Below are 17,118 nucleotides of genomic sequence, written 5' to 3' on the forward strand. Positions count from 1 at the left end.
CAGAGAAAATGTAAACTATGGGAACACAGGAAGACAAATATGTTTCGTTTTAAATAAAAAGACTGCATTTTAATGGAAAGTGAAGTTTAGGCTTTGAATTAAAAATGTTTTTGGTTCTTTTAGTTTGAAAATATATATAGATGTGCTCCTTTTTTCTCTTTCTTTTTTATAAAACAGTATTGTGAAGACAAAAGACTATTTTGAAAGGTCGTCTTAGCTTCCAGCACCTTTGGTTTGGATTTATACCAGATGCCCTTTTTGAGTCTGTATTTTAGGCCACTTTAAGAAAAGTCAGCAAATTTAATGCTATAAAATAAGAGTGTGAAGGCCATAATAGGGTTTGGTGAACAACCAGGTGGGTGACACTCAAATGTCCTGCAATGAATTCACTTCTTGTTTCATGGACTTAATTGTTTGTTTACATGTTTTTGAGGTCGAATTTAACCTCTGACTGGCCATTGCAGATTTCTGTCAGAATCTGCAGATTATGCAGTACAAATAAAATGTTAACGTTTCTCCAACGTTGTCTTCCCAGCAGTTTCACCGGATGGCCAGCAAGCGTTCGCGATGTCTTATCGGGCGCTTCCCCGGCGCTGATAATTGGCTTCAGTCTTGTGTCAGTGACGTAAAAGACGGATTTAATGCGACCTGACCGTTCACACAGCAGTCGCTTTCTAAAACATCAGATATGTGTCGGATTCAGTACCACATACGAAAGTGACCCAGATCGGATTTGAAAATATCGGATTTGTGCCGTTCACACTGTCACACCATGATCGGATATGGGTCGCATAGGGTCAAAAAAATCGGATTTGATGCGCTTTCGCCTGCAGTGTGAGCGTAAATTACGGATATATCCTTTGAAGCACCGCTCCCCTCTGAAACAGCAATAAGGATCATTATTAGGTTATCCACATTATTATGGAAATAACAAAATAACTTAAAGCAAAAATTGGGAAACGTGAAGTCCGAAGTCTTTATATTAAGGGCCATCAGTCAAACAATAGTTTGTTCTGGGTCTAAACAGAGCGCGTTGTGTGTGACGTCTTCTTTTGCGCATGCGGGCCGCTTTGAGCGTTCACACTAGAGCGCGTTTGCTGTCGCATTTTATTTGTAGTGTGAACGAGCAGACAAAAAAATCGGATTTGATCAAAAAATCGGATGTGAGCATTAAGACCTGCAGTGTGAACTTATAGCCTTTGTGTACATATTGTTGCTTTATTATCAGTCTGTTTGCTGGTTATTTGGGCAGGTGTTTTTAGTTCCTCTGTGATTTTTGGTTTTTGTAGTTATAATAATTGTTATTTTTTGTTTTGTTTTGTGGGGGTTTGGATGTCTCTTTGTCGTCTTTTTAAGGATTTTCATAGCAGTAATCACTCGAGTTACCGAAAAGTCTTATTTTGAAAGTTATAACCGGAATCCCCCCCCCCCCTCCCCCGATGATTGTAGAAAACAGTCATTTCTACAGTCATTGGTTTAATCCCAGCTGTTTATAATCACAGCTGTGGTGGAGCTTTGACTCAGAGCCTCACCCTCCACCAAGAACTTTAGTTTTCTTTAATTCTATTTGTCTTCCAGCGGTGAAATGTCGACCACCGGGAGCTCCCTGAACTGTGAGGGGATGTACTCCCAACTAATAGACGACGAGCCCTGTCATGACGACTTACCCCACAGGCCAGATGTGGAACACCGCGGTAAGCAGTTAAACTTTAACCCTGCAGATGTGCCTCTGTGGAGGAATGCAGACGGTTTCGTTTATCTTTGCTTTAAAATAACTGACTTTGTCCTGTAGACACGGTGTGTTATCACTATGGAGACAGCAAAATGTCAAACTGAGATTTGTTACCTTAACTTTTGTACATGTTTATCTTCAGGATTCACTTGCAGCTTCTCACATGAAAGTGCTGTTTTTCTCGTATCAGTCATTTAATTTTCATAGTTCTGCAGGCTTTCACGGTAATTGTTTACATCATGTTATAAGTATATTAAAAAGATAAAGGAAAAAAAACATTTATCAACAGAAAACATTTTAGATATATTATCAAAGTGCTTTACAAAGTCCCAAACTCCTGTGTTACATAACAGACAGACATGATGGTGTAAACGTGAATTCAATCTTTAAGGTTTACGTACTCAAGTATAGGGTTTTATACTCGGAGCCTTCTCCTTCCTCCTTCCGTGGGAACATTAGTGGTTTTCTTTGAACCAGCCCTGAGCTTTTAGATACTAAATCCAACTTTTATACACACTGGAGTCAGTCTGCAGTAAGAATAAAAGACTAAAACTGTGAAGTCAAAATATAGTTTTATTTATTAATTTCATTAATTAAAATAATATGCAGAAACTGATTATGAGTTCAAAATGCAGCCATGGCAGCAGCAGGCTAAGCTCAGTCACTAGCAGACAGTGTGTCAAAGGGCCCAATCAAAGCTCTCATGTTTATTTGTTTGTTTGTTTTCAATTCAGTTTGTGGATTTCCTTTTTTCAGATGAGCTTTTATTCTTGTAACGTGTTCCTTGTAGTTTGGTTTTTGGTAACTACTAGAATAGCTTGCTTTCATGTTTTTGTGTGCATATTAAGGCCCTTTGTGATGGTTTTGTTTGCTTTTGTGTTTTTATATTATGGACATGGTGTTTTTTGTCTGGTGACATAATGCTTTTATTTTTAATATAAAAGTGATCATTGATAAATAATGAAGTAGAACGTTTAAAATCTATTATTTACTAACATTTATAATTTTCAGATAGATGAATATACATTAGTTGTAAGTCTTTCACTTACCCAAAAACAAATAATAAATTCCTACCTGCATCATGCTTTGTTAGATAATTAAAAATGTCAAACGCATCGCCGGGATTGCGTTCCAGCATGTTTGACATTTACAAGTCTGAGCAGAGTCCTCTGTGGACAAAGTGCTCCACTGCACGCACTACTTAGTCATCAAAAAGTGTGAATACTTTTATATGTCAGGTTAAAAAAAGGTCACTGTTGTCAGTGTTGCAGAACAAAAAAAGATTTTTTTTTCTTAAAGGTTCTTACTATAAATTCCTGTTTAAAGATTATTTTAAATCTTGCAGAATCAACTGAAACTATCATCCATATATGTGAAAATAACTTCTCTAAATTGTGCTAAAGCAGGGTTTTAATAAACCGTCTTTCTCTTCCCATCACCTGCAGGTCATCCTGTGATGCAAATGTTCCCCAGGCCGAGTGGTCCCAGGCTGTACCGCCTCGCCACCATCTGCCTGGCAACGCTGTGCGCCGTCCTCGTGATCGCCATCATAGCTGTGACTGCACAATGTGAGTACACAACTATACTGAAAAACCTTTGTACGCAATTCTTGTTTTTTAAGTCGTTAAAGATGTATGTTGTACAATCACTGGAAAAACAACCATTCAAAGAAATTCGATGAAAAAATGAAAAATGAATGCCTGTGATGAGTGTTTGTAAACCTCTGACCACATGTAGAAACTCGTGGTTAAAACCATAAATTGTAGAGTTTGTGCTCTGAAGTCACAGACCAAAAAAGACGTAGCTTTTTATTCTAGATTTTTATGCATCCAATTTATTTTTGGAAACTGGAGGAGTCATCCCCTGCTGGCCAGTGGGAAGAATGCAGACTCATGGCTGATTTGGTCGACTGATTTTTAAGTTACTGGAATCATCAGGTCAAAATTGTGTTTTGTTAAGTTCCTGTGAAAGAAATAACTCCAGGAAGAGTTTTTATTTCTAATCACAATATTCTAGCGTGCTGAGACTCTACATGGTGAACATGGAATCCGTTATACCGCCAAGCTAATAATGTCATTGTAACCATGTTAGCATAGCTGGTAGTACAGCCTCACAAACAGGTATTTTTCCAGTATGTGTTTCATGTTGGTTGAAAATTCACTATATGGTGTATAAGTATTCACTCACCCATCCAAACTATTGAATCATTCAGATCACTTCCTTGGCCAACATTTGTGAAAGAATGGGTCGCTCTCAGGAGCTCCACCATCGTACCATAGGATGCATTAGTGGTGCAATGACTCACTGTTGATCCGTGAAAGCTATTAGAAAAGCTTTTGGGGTGTATAGCTACAGACATAAGGCCGTATTCCCTTGTGCAAAACAAGGGGTTTAAACATATGATGAACATGCTTGAGCCACGCTATCATAATCCCGTCGCGTGTCCACTTCAGTGACAACATCGTTCCGAGCATGTATGAGTAGGAAAAGTCCAAAGTTATGGCTGAACTGTCCCAGCCATCTTCTTTTGCCCAGCTACAGATGGGTGGACCTCCAGGGCAACATAAAGCTATGTGACAATTACTGCTCATTATATCACAGCAGAGTGGTAGATACAAAGCCCTGTACTGCCCTATATTGCACCTTAATTTGTTTTTTATGAGTCTTGAATTGAATGTTTTTTAATGGGCAAAAAAATACATAGATAAATAAATGACGAGTTAAATTTTTCTTGTCTTCTTTTCTTTTTTTGCTGATCTGAAAATTGATCTGACTTAAAACTGTGATCAGATCCGAACCAACAAGTCCAGCTGTGAAATTTATTCACTACTAAATATTTCACAGTCAGCTGTTAGTGTTATTACAACAAAGTGAAAGTGATTGTGGATTACAGCCACGATCAGTGGATGCTGAGGTGCAGAGTCAGAAGCTACAGATTTCGGGTTTGGGATCTGAGAGCAGTGGGGATTATGGTGTGGGGTTGTTTCTCAGGAATTTGGCCGGGCCCCTTAGTTCCAGTGAAGTGAACTCTTAATGTTTCAGCATACCAAAACATTAAGGACAATTACATGCTCCTGTTATGGTTCAAAATATTGGGGATGGAGACAAGAGAAAAACCACAATAACAACACTGGTCCAGCCGGGTCAAGTCAAACGATGATTTTAATGGTCACACACGTGGGAGATGGAAACTGTATGCAGACAGCCTCAGATCTCATCACAAAAAACACATCTCCATAGTTTTGTGAAAATCAGGGTATTAGAACGCCCCTTCATGCGTAATGACAGGTGTAATACAATCAATGTTGACAGTTTTATTTAACACAGAAAAATAACATTGTCTCCTTCCCGAGGGCAGACGCTGACTGCCCCCCGTCTCCTGGAACCATCCGTCCCCTGCAGAGACACAACATTGCAACTACAAGGACTTCCACATTGATTAAGACGATCAGTGTGTATTGCTCTAAAACAAGTGTATAATACTAAGTGAATAGTGCTTGGTCAGCTACTACTACTTAAAACATAACAAAAAACATAACTGAGCACAAGATCACCAAGAATAACATCGTATAAGTGCTGTGTAAGCGTGTTTGCATTTAGCCCTCTGCACTCAAAGTCAAAACCTGCAATATATCAGTCCGGACCATCACGCCGAACGAAGCTTATGACCTTCAAAAGACCAAGTGCCAACTCATCATAAGCACAATTGCAAGGTGTGTCTGAAATTATTGAAACCACTCTTTTTAACAAAAAACAAACAAATTAACAAATCTTCTAAACGCTATTCAGTTCATTTCAATCATTAATGATTAAACATGAAAGTGATGGTTTATGCTTTTCACTGATTCTCTAAAAAGCCCGGAAACTGACTCAGGTATTTAATATTTTAATCAATGTCGTTTAATTAACTACCACTTTAAACTTAGCAAAACATAATTGAATAAAAGACCACAAAGAATAATATGATATCAGTGGTATGTAAGCGCGTGCGGCCCTCTATGCTCGAAGCCTTTCCCCTCAATAGATCAGTCAGACATTCGCGCTGACTGTAGCTTTTAACCCTTAATTAACTTCAGCACAACTCTAGAATAAGCAACAAACTGCAATATGTATAAGTTGATCATGGTCACATCTGCAATGAAAGATCATATTATTATTCTGGTACCTGTAAGTAAAAAATCAAACTAGAGTTATAACAATCACTGTAATACAAAGGCTAATGTAAGGTCAAAAACTTCAGTATATATTCAATGCAAAGCTGGTTATATGATTCTAATGAACTAATAGTGCCATATTAAAATGATGAAGCTAGAAGAGGAAAAAACATCCCCTTTTTATTCTACACTCCCAACTTTGGGGGAGCAGCTTGGCCATGGCTCCTTCCTGTTCCAACATCACTGCACACTAAACACAAAACAAGGTCCACAAAGTCATGAATGAGACATGAATGAGACATGAATGAGACATGAATGAGACATGAATGAGACATAAATGAGACATGAATGGCCTGCAGAGAGTCTTGACCTCAACACGATAGAACACTTTGCAACGAGTAAGAGCGGGGTCTCTAATTCATTTACGGATGGTCAGTCACTGACATTGGAGCCAAGCCTCCAACTTCAGTTCACAAACGTGCTTCTGGATAAATGGTTCCCATAAACACTCCTAAACCTTGTGGAAAGCTTTCTGGGCCCATGTTATATTAAACTCTATGGATTAAGAATGGTATGTCACTCAAGTTCATGCATGTGTAAAGGAAGATGAGCAAATACTTTTGGCAGTATATTGTAATCCTTCAGCATACAGTACGTTATGTAACTTACTTTCATACTGCTAACAGATAAAAACAAACCTCAGGGTGGTGGTGAGGCATCCTTAGGGAAGCAGACGCAGGAGGCAAATGTGTCAGCTCTGACAGCGTCCATCGCCAAGCTGCAGCAGGAGAAACAACAGCTGCAGAAAGAGAAGGACGAGCTGCAGACCAAGCTCGCTGCAAAGATGGCTACTAAAGGTAGACTCCTCATTTTTCTTTATCGTTTTCATTCATGCATCTTTATGAAGCCACAAGAATGAATCGTCTCCTCTATGAGCTGTCAAATACAGCCTGGATCCTTTCAATAAGACTTTAGTCTGATTTAATTTAAGATTACATTTTTTTATAACCCATCTAACAAGCATAGTGAATCAGCTATTTACCAGCCGTTAAGTAAATATCTTTGGTTGCACCAATTTCCTTTCTTGTCTCATCAGCTCCTGCTGTGGTGACGTCGGCTCCTATCGTCTGCCCCAACGACTGGCACCTCTTTAACAACAGCTGTTACTTAATCTCCAGGAACTCGCGGGATTGGCCAGAGAGCAAGTCATTCTGTGAGAGCAAAGGCGCTCACCTGGCCATCATCCACACACCTGAGGAGCAGGTACAGTTTGATCAATTTCATTGTGTTTTCCACTAAAGATGCAGTCATGCTGTATAAAGCACGGCTAGTTTAGCAGTTCAGTTCTGCTGTATGCATGTGGTGCCAAGGAGCGATACACTGATTTCTGGCTTTTTTTCTTTGACAACAAGAAAACATTACTTCTGCCTCATTTGGGCTTTTGTGGGAATTTTCTTATGTAAACTTCCTGTAAACAGAGCAAGGAAAGAGCTGACTCTATAAACGCCCTTTATTGTATAAAGTCATTACTGATTAATGCTTTCTTGAATGTGAATGCTTCCTCTGTATGTTTCCTTTCAGACATTTCTTTGGAATCTTCTTCCCAGAGGACACTGGAACTCCTACTGGTTTGGAATAACTGATGAAAAAACAGAAGATGAGTGGAAATGGGTCGACGGCACTCCGCTGATCGGAGGGTAGGTCGTTTGTTTCTCTGCTTACCTTCTTCCCAACCTGTTCAGGACTAAAACTTAACACGTGGCCATGTTAGCATTGCCTTACAACACGATGCAATGTCCTAACAGAACAGTGAATGCAAAACAAGTTTGGTGCCAAATGAGTTGCTTCACTTATTGGGCAATATTGCAAAGCAGTTCGGCAGATTCATTTTTCCTTTGGTTCAGTTTCTTTTTTTTGGTCCTGCTTTGGACAATAACACAACTATAGCGACAATAAACACAACAGTGTGTAAAAGTTTTGAATGCATTCTGATAAAACTTTGCAGGCGTGTCTTCAAGAGGTTAACTCAATGATCCATCGGTCAAAAATTAAAAAGAAGTCTTCTAACTTAGAAACTATAATTCTTACAAGTGCAGTGTGTATTGTCAACACACGCACAATCCCATATAAAGATTTAAAATATCATGCCACACCTCTGACCTCCTAAAGGCAATGATACACCGTATAAGGCTTCTGAATATCAGGCTACTTATATCAGGACTTCTGAACTCATCTTCAGATAAAACTTTTATATCTTTTATCTTTAAAACTCACTGTCTTTGTTTGTATTGGCACCATTTAGGATACGGGGAGTCTAAATATCACATTATAGGTTAAATCCAAGTATGATTTTACATGTAACCTCACTTGTGATTGATTGATTTTGAATGCTGATTTATGATGATTAATTAGTGACTAATTAATCATTAACAAAAGGTTATACTTACATATATTATTCTTATTCTTATTCTTATTATTATTGTCTCTGCCCCCGCAGTCTAAGAACAACTGGCATGCAATCATTTAAGGCCAACAGATTTATTTGCCACTGATGCTCTGAAATATGCGTCTAGTTTTCTGTATGTCGACTTCAATAGGAGAAAAACCTGGAGCTCTTTGTTTGTAAAGAGTGACTGATTATCTTGTAGAGTAAATAGACAGTGTGTACTTAAAAACAAACATGCAGCTGAACACTGACCTTTAACACACGCATGATTTTTACTCTGCACAGTGGTGGCTCCCAAGCTTATTTAAACTAAAAGGCAAATGAAGAAATTTGGTGCAGGCAGCAGATAAAAACAGGGACATGGACAAAATGATATTCAGAGTTAGCAATTTGTGGTCTTATGAACCCTAAACTATTGCATGAATCAGTGTGAAAATTTGGCCCTATTCAGGTGGAATCTTAAGAACTTTTCTGTCTTTGATTTTTCATGTTTTGCTTTTTACCAAATATATATTCACTTGATTCGTTTTATCACACTTCAGGAAATGCAGCCTTTCAGTTTCAGTTTTAAGGGTTTAACGAAAGCATTAACATTTCAGAGACTGAAGATTAATTTGACGGCTGAGTGGCCAAATCAACAATCTGGTACATGCTTAAAAAGAATGAATGTAGTGGTCGGCTCAGCAACACAGAAAGACCACAGAAGAAAACTCAAGTGCACAATGACAGAATCATTTCTGTCATCATTGATATGACAGAGGTTACCAGTCTGACCAGCAACATCCCAGTGGTCAAGTCTAATGCTGCATGCACTGAACACTGGACACACTGTGACGCACTGCTGCTGTCCTCGTCTTGCCTTCGTGCTCAAAGTCACTAGACATGACCCTTTTCTAGACTGAGTTTCTTTGGCTTATTGAAAGTAAAGATGTTCAATAGAGAAACAAAAAGCGCGACAGACTCACTAAAGAGTTAAATGTTGTACTGCAGCGCCACATGTTAGATAACAGCTGGAGGGAGAGCAGGTCAGGGCTGCCCGATTTGCAGCAAAGATTGTTTTTCATGAAAATGCAAAGTGTGGTTTTCTTCATCTCCTGGTTATTGCAAAATGTTGCATTATATCTCTGAGTTGCTTCATTTGCTCTGGATGTTACTTCTGCTTCACATCACAGACTCACTGTAAAATTTTCCCAACTTGTGCAAACTCAACAGATTTTCTAAGAGCCACCTGATTTCTCTTCCTCTATTTGTAGATGACAAACCTGTTGACATTCCTGTTTTGTCCTTTTCTTCCTCTTTAGGGTAAATTTTTTTAGGTTTTATTTCTGTAGACGTTTTGACTCATGTAAGATATTTTTGTATAATTTGACGTTTTGTTTTATTGTTTCTGCCTTAAACTGTCCAGACTGTATTTCAGTACAGATGCAAAGAAAAGTAATCTGCAGTTAGGTCCACACTCTGTTGCACAAAGACACACTTTTTCTAGTTTTCCACTATACGCTACCACAGGGTTTTAAATCAAACAATTGATTGAACAATTAGCACATCGAGACAACTGTTATTGAGAATTGGTGGTGTATGAATAAAATTTATTTGAATTAAATTAAACTGCAAACATGCAAGCGAAGAAGGACAAACATCTTTGGACAGATGAAACCAAGATGAGCTTGCACCAGAATGATTTAAGGACAAAAGTATGGATAAGAAGAGAAACGACTCATGATGTCACATCATCTGTCAAACATGGTGGAAGCAGCATTATTGCATGACCACAGATGGCTGCCACTGGAACCAAATTCTAGTAATTATTGAGGCGTGACTGCTGATAGTAGGATGAAAGTGTACAGGGCTGCAGTCTCTGCTCAGGTTCAGACAAAGGACCCAAAGCATGTGCCAAAAGTGACCCAAGAGCTTCTCGAGGCTAAGAAATGGGACGTTCTACAATGGCCAAGTCAGTCAGCTGATCTCAAAAGAGCACGCCTTTTAATTGCTAGAGATAGCGCTAAATGTAGTTACAGGAAGCACAACTTTGAAGCGTAACTATCTTCAGCAGGTACTCGCATTCTTTGCACCCAAGAAAACAGGGTTATAAAAAAGCAGAAGCAGTTATGTTTGCATACGGACGTGATCTTTAATTGTTTTTACTAAACCCAGTGATTAATGTGAACAGTAAAGATCTGGAACAGTCTTTCAGCATCTTCAGTTGAGGATTAATTAAACCTAATAGCCAGTTTAATGTAGAATGCAGTCAATTTTCATGTGCTGCGGTTTGGTGGTCCTTTTAGCTGATGCCACGTTTAAGTCACCACACGATTCCTGCTTGCACGTATCCTTTTGTCAGTTTCATCCGTTCATGGTTACGATGTCATCAAAGTTTTCTTTGTGGTATTTCGACATCTAGCTCAGATTATGCTGAGTGAGCATAACATGAGCAGCAGCGAGTTAAAAATTCTAACAGCTCATGATAAATGATATATCATCATTCAGTATCATGACATCACTCTCTGAGATGGACAAAAATATAAAATACATTATTTCCATAAATGTTGCAACTTAAACTGTGTAGTCTGCAGTATTGTGGTTCAATTCTAGCGATAAACTATGTTGCACACTGTTATACCCTTGGGTACCACCAGAGACATCATAAGAGGAAGCCACTGCTAGAAATATAACTTCCAGTCTATTTGAGTGCAAAGCAAACTTGTAGGTGGTTTTCATTCGATTTAACAGGATATTTTGTACATAGACTTTTATTTGCCGCTGACCTTGAAAATGAAAGTTAATTTTAGCTAAAAAACTATAAGAGCTTAGATATGTTTAAATATGATTGCTGTGTCTGTGGAATTTCATCTAGATGGAGGCATTTAAGCTGATGAAGTAACAATTGTTAGATTCAACCATTATACTTAAAGTTGTCTAAAGCAGAGGTGTCCAACTCCAGGTCTCAGGGGCCGGTGTCCTGCAGGTCTTAGATGTGTCCTTGATTCAACACAGCTGCTCTGCTACACCAGGACAAAGGGTCCAACAAGTCTTTCTTTCTTTTTAATTAACAATATTACAATTATGAGAAAAAAAGTTTCCTGAAGGACTCAAACTATAATCTCTGGGGTAAACAGCATGATGATACCTCCAGCTTCAAAATGTGGCATTTTAATTCCACGTGTGTGATGATCATGTTCAGGGAAACAAAAATAGGAGGGAGGAAAATGTAACCAGCCATAAAAATAGACTAAACATGAATTTAGACCAAAGTTGCTCAAATCTAAGAGATGAGCAGAAGCTGTTAGTGGATGCTGAAAGCAAACTGTCCAGTTTGAAAAATAATCTTAGGATTATCGTTAGAAGTGGTGGTTTTGTAAATTACACTGCACTATAGGAATAAAACTGCCCTAGCTCTTCTTCTTGACATGTTTAACGTGAACCGTCAGATCCAGGGTGAACATGAGTGTATGTTAAAGGTTTTTATACATGTCGATGTGTTTCGCTCCCTTTCTCTCTCCGTACTGTAGTTTCTGGGAGGAGGGTGAGCCCAACAACCACATCGATGAAGACTGCGGCTACATCGTGAAAACACGTGTGATGGAGCGCGTGGCGATCCGGAGCTGGTACGACGCCCCCTGCAGCATGTACTTACCCTTCATCTGTGAGAAAGAGATGGGCCCCGGCACGAGCACTGCCATACCACACTAAGAAAACCAGTTAGTATTTTGTACTGGCTGCTTGGGTTATCTGTCACAGTGTAGTCAGGTCATCAACACTTATTTACCTTTTTGCATTTAATTAACATGTGCCATTTGTGCTCACTGCTCATTATTTGTGACGTGTGTGTGGATAGTTTGCTCTCTCCACAAGCATGAACGCAACAGAGATGGCGTTTCAAAATACATTTACAGTGCTGTCAAGTCCCTGAAGTACCGTGTAGCAGTCAGGACTGCAGTATGGACTGACAACCAGGTTCATGTCCAGATGAGGCCCTGATCTTTCAGACTCGTGCATATCTCTGTGCCCTCATACAGACGGTAACACAAGGACACTGGGTCTCTGCAAAAGCTTAATCATGTATGAAATAGTTTTGGTTTTGGTTTAGGTTTTGAAAAGTGGTGCGAGAAACTAAAACATTATAACTCTACTTTGGTAATAATACAAAACCTTCAGCATTCATTTACACTTAAATTAAAGCAATCATTATGTAGAACTATATACATAAAAAATTTGCTGATTATTGATTAGTTGCATGTATCTCACTCTAAATGTAAGCTTTATAACATCACAGCATAAAAAATCCCTGGACTTTTATTTTAACATCTGCAGTAAATAATAACTAAAACTAAAGAAACTGTATGAAGTTAAAAAAATGTGTTTGTATTCAAAGCATAGTGGAGTAGCGTACACTGGGCTCTCTGTGCTCAGTGGCATTAACAGGAATAACAGCCGCCCTCCTCTGGACCTGTCGCTGGCTTCTATTCAGTGTTTCTGTGCCTTAAACTGCAGAAATATTTTTATATATTTTTATATGATTCACTTTCAGACTTAAATCAGGGATTCAAGTTGAATCAAGATAAATACTTTTAAATGTCTGTTTTATATTTGGAATCAGATATGTTATGTGTTAGATGTCTGTGTGTATATACTGTACATAAAATACACGTCATGTTTGATCCATACGTGATGTAGCCACATGTGTAACATTCCCCTCTTTGAAGATGTGCTTTGAGAAGTAAAAATGGCATAAATAACGACTGTATTTTCTCCATGGGTGTAAGCAGTTGCATGAGCAGTCTGTTATCGATGAATCTGTCTGTTCTCTTCATGAAACATGATGGCTTGTTTGTAACGTCTCCTCCCTGCACTGCTGTTGTTGCCCTGCAGGTGGCGCTGCTACCACAATCAGCCTGTCAGGATGTTGACTACAGCAGAGTCTGTGGACTAAAATTACAATAAATTAAAATAAGTCACTTAAAATAACTTATGTGTGTAATTTCTTCCTGCTGGGAAATAATTTCCTGTAAAGTTGCTGAAATTAAAAACAGTTTGAATGTTTTAAATTGTGTTTTTAGATTAAATCAGTTTTAGAGTTGTTCCCTGAGGGGAAAGTAATTTATTGTGATTTATTATTTTCTATCTGGTCAACAAAATGAATATAAATATAATTTAGATATATAAGATATCATAATGAAAAAGAAATCTAGTTATCTATTCTAATTCATTTTTATTTCACTTCTCCTTCACTATATCAGCTCTTTTATTATTATTATCATTATTATTTACATGTACAAAAAACAAGCCTCAAACGCCTCATTCCATCCTTGCCGAGCTGAAAGACCCACATTCCCTCATCTCGTCTGCTTCCTGTTAAAGTGGGCCAAAATCCTCCCTGAATGAAGAGTGTTTGTTGAGCCCTGCGCTTGTACTCCAGCTCCTGAGCTTGTTACCACATGGAGTTTTCAGGAAGTCAATTAGCCCTTTTCTGTCATGGTTCATTAGCTTGGGTTGGAGGAACACGCTGACTCCTTACTGACACTGTTATAATAATGTTCAACCAGCAAATCACACCAGGAAGATTTCAAGTGATCACTGATGAAAATTATTATACAAAGAGCTCAAATAGCATCTACAGTCATCCAAACTGAACACTATGACGGTCATATTTTTTCTGTTTATGAACGTATTAGTATAAGTTAGTATAAGTTTGTCAGATTTTTTATTTTTCAGGAAGTAAGGTTATATAAGTAGGTAACGGTGCGTCATGGCTGTCGTCCACTTTACAGCTGAGAGCTCGTTTTGAGGTCACAATGTGGCGAGTATGTTGGAGCATAAACAGATCACATGACAGATTAACAAGAGGTGTTTTTGGTGGGGTTTTATTCTAGCTCGTGGTTTGCTTTATAATGAAGGGAACAGATTTCAGTTAGTTAATATTTAATATAAAAAATTATACAAGTTGTATCATTTCAAACACCACACATATTTTCAGCACAAGTTCACTGCACGACACTCGGCGGCACGAATCAACATATTTACAGTCTGTTTCATCTCTATGACTACTTACACATTCATAACAACTGTGCTTTTTATATTTACCTCTTTAATAACTCACTCGTTGAGTGTGGAAGTTTGCATTATTAGGGGGTGTGGCCTATTTCCACTCACTAGACTGGACTGGTGTTGGTGCCTTCAGGAGCTCACAGATATTATGGATTTTTTATGGATTATTGTATTTGTAGATTGAAGCTCTAGTATTTCATTTTTATGTTATGTTGCACTAATTAGCAGGTTTCTGTGCAATGCACCTGCACCGTCTATGTTGATGTCATCTAATAACTGAGCCCTGCATTATTTTGTAGTTTTGACTCAAAATAAGATGGTCAGTGTGATGACATTCAGGCTTCAGAACTGAGAATTAAAAATCAGACACTGACACTTTATTTTCTACACAGGCGGAGAAAGAACAAAAGGAGATTTACAAATCAATTTACAAATTCACCTCCAGCTGTGAGCACATCCCTGTAGATTTGTCTCAGGCCTCACATCTAAATGGATTTAAAAGAGATCTGAAAAAGTTTACAAAACATTTTCTGAAGTGCCGAGTGTATTCTTCATATTGCATATAGTATACTTGATTATATTGTTCCTGAAAGGCTTTCCTGTCTTTCTTAAGGACACCTACTGTTGATAGTTGGTTCACAAAGGCCATTAAAACTTTGTTTGACTTGTTAAGAAAAAACAAGCACTGCTGCATAACACTGATGTTGCTGTGTGACATCATCAGACCAGATCCTAAACCTGTTGCATCAACTGCTTAAAACAGGACACCGCCCGAGGTGAAGCTTAAGCTAGAAGTCCTCATTAGAGGAGGCCGTCGAACGTCATTGTTGATTTCAGCACGCACCTATGACCATAGAGGATGGATTACCTGGATATTTAACCAATAGGATGTGAGTTGCAACTTGGAGTGAAGTAACTGGACTACATTTGCTGAGCAGAGTTGTAGTGTTTAAACATGTTCAGCAGACACTGGAACGCTGTCAGTAAGAAACAGCTGAGCTTAAAAGTGTCATGACAGGATCAAACTTCAGTCACTGTTTGCTGTGCAAATGACCGTCTGTCAACACACATGCATGTTAAATGTTTTATAAAAACAGGCGTAAGCTTAAAATATTTCACATGAAATCACTTCAAGGGAAAAGTCAGTTTGGAAAGTGAATAATTGAAGTATTCATTTGCAGAACATCAAACCCCGTGATAATAAAACATATGTGGTAAATAAGTAGTTTAGTGGCTTATTTCATGTCAAGACAAACCATAAAAACAAACTACAGAATACAACGCCTCCCCGTAGCAGAAATAAACAAAACGTTTTGGTGTCTGTAGACAAAGTCATACATTTTAATTGTTGAGGATAGTTTTAACCCTGGCTGTTTGCAGAGCAAATCACTCATTTGTGGCATCAGTGCTGTTGGAGGGTTTTTAATTATCTGACAAATAATGTGGCTCGTTGTGCTGTAACTGGACAAGAAGTAAGAGATTAGTTCTTGTTTTATATTTGCATGTGTCAGTGTCACAGCTGTCTGCATCTGTGCACTGCATTCATACAGTTTACAGGTGATGCACTTAGTTGACTATGTTAGCATCCCAACGTGGGCTCACTCACTCTGACCTCTGACCTTCTTCTGGATTGAATGAGGGGACTGATCTAAAGGAAGTTTTCTATCCCCAGTTTTCTTGGATAAAAATCATGGAACTTTGCCCTGAAGCTGCAAGTCTGATTAAAAGATGCTAAGAGGGCGGAGCCAAGATCAGCTCACGTGGAAGACGAGTACCTGCTCTGCAGGACACGACCCAAAACCTCTCCCATGTTCTCTCTCAGTGTCTGCATCCAAACAGATCTAATGTCCTGCTCTCCTGCACGTCTGTGTACTGCTGATTTTATTTTATTTTTTCCCATAATAAACCTATAGTAAAGGAGAAAGGCTGCTTGATTTGAAGAATTGAATCTTTATAAGGAACTTGAATCTCTTCCAGTCTTGAAATAAAAATGCAGCATCAAAATTTTAAATTTTGAGACAAAACCTTTGCATTTGACTCTTGATCCACTTTCCGTCCGTGCCTTTGCTGTGTGTCAGGTGTGACGCGCGTTCAGCCTGACCTGCACTAATTCCCTAATGAGATTGCCCGTCCCCGGATATCCTATTAGACCCTGATTAACTGGGCTCAACTCATTAGCTCCTTCAAACCAATTCACCCCTTCTGTACTCCGCCTCAGTCCATCTCTCCATTCCTGCGCCCGCATCCAAAAACATGCAGTGCAATGTCAGGAATCAAGGCACCAATGTCACCTCTCTGCAACCACAGGGCATTCAAAGCATACGTACCAATGCACCAATTAATAAAACTACTTTGTGGATGGGTTAAAAAAGAACAAACAGCTGTGGAAATTAAAATGAACATTCTTAACTGGCGTTGTCTTATATTTTGTTGAACCTTTAATAGGATAAATTAAACACAAAAAGAAACCACTGCTCTGTTCGTGGAACCAACTTTGTGCTCTGAAGAGTTCCCATCTTCTTGCTTTAGACAAATCTCTGTGTTTGTCTTTCTTTCCTTCAGTTTCCTCTTGTGCTCTGACATCTGTTCCCTTCCTCTTCTTGTCTTGTTCTTGGATTTCTTCACCTCTTCTCATCTTTTGACCTCATAACCTGATTTTCTCCCTTCAATCGCTTTACCTACCTCCTCTCGCCACGCTCCCTTTCCTTTTTCCTCTCTCTCTCCTTCCCTGTTTCCATCGT

At 38.7% G+C, this 17,118-nt stretch overlaps 1 protein-coding gene across 1 annotated transcript; it reads left to right on the forward strand.

Moving 5' to 3' along the window:
- The first annotated feature begins 1,443 nt into the window (after window positions 1–1,443).
- LOC102200136 (CD209 antigen-like protein E) lies at window positions 1,444–13,294 on the forward strand. The gene is made up of 6 exons (XM_005745166.1): window positions 1,444–1,694; window positions 3,178–3,300; window positions 6,573–6,743; window positions 6,983–7,149; window positions 7,468–7,583; window positions 11,842–13,294. The coding sequence occupies exons 1-6, from the start codon at window positions 1,586–1,588 to the stop codon at window positions 12,020–12,022; spliced, it is 867 nt and encodes a 288-aa protein (XP_005745223.1). The 5' UTR covers window positions 1,444–1,585; the 3' UTR covers window positions 12,023–13,294.
- Window positions 13,295–17,118: the final 3,824 nt, after the last annotated feature.

Source organism: Pundamilia nyererei, unplaced genomic scaffold, assembly GCF_000239375.1.
Source record: "Pundamilia nyererei isolate P.nyererei 1_Seehausen unplaced genomic scaffold, PunNye1.0 scaffold00155, whole genome shotgun sequence".
Taxonomy (NCBI): domain Eukaryota; kingdom Metazoa; phylum Chordata; class Actinopteri; order Cichliformes; family Cichlidae; genus Pundamilia; species Pundamilia nyererei.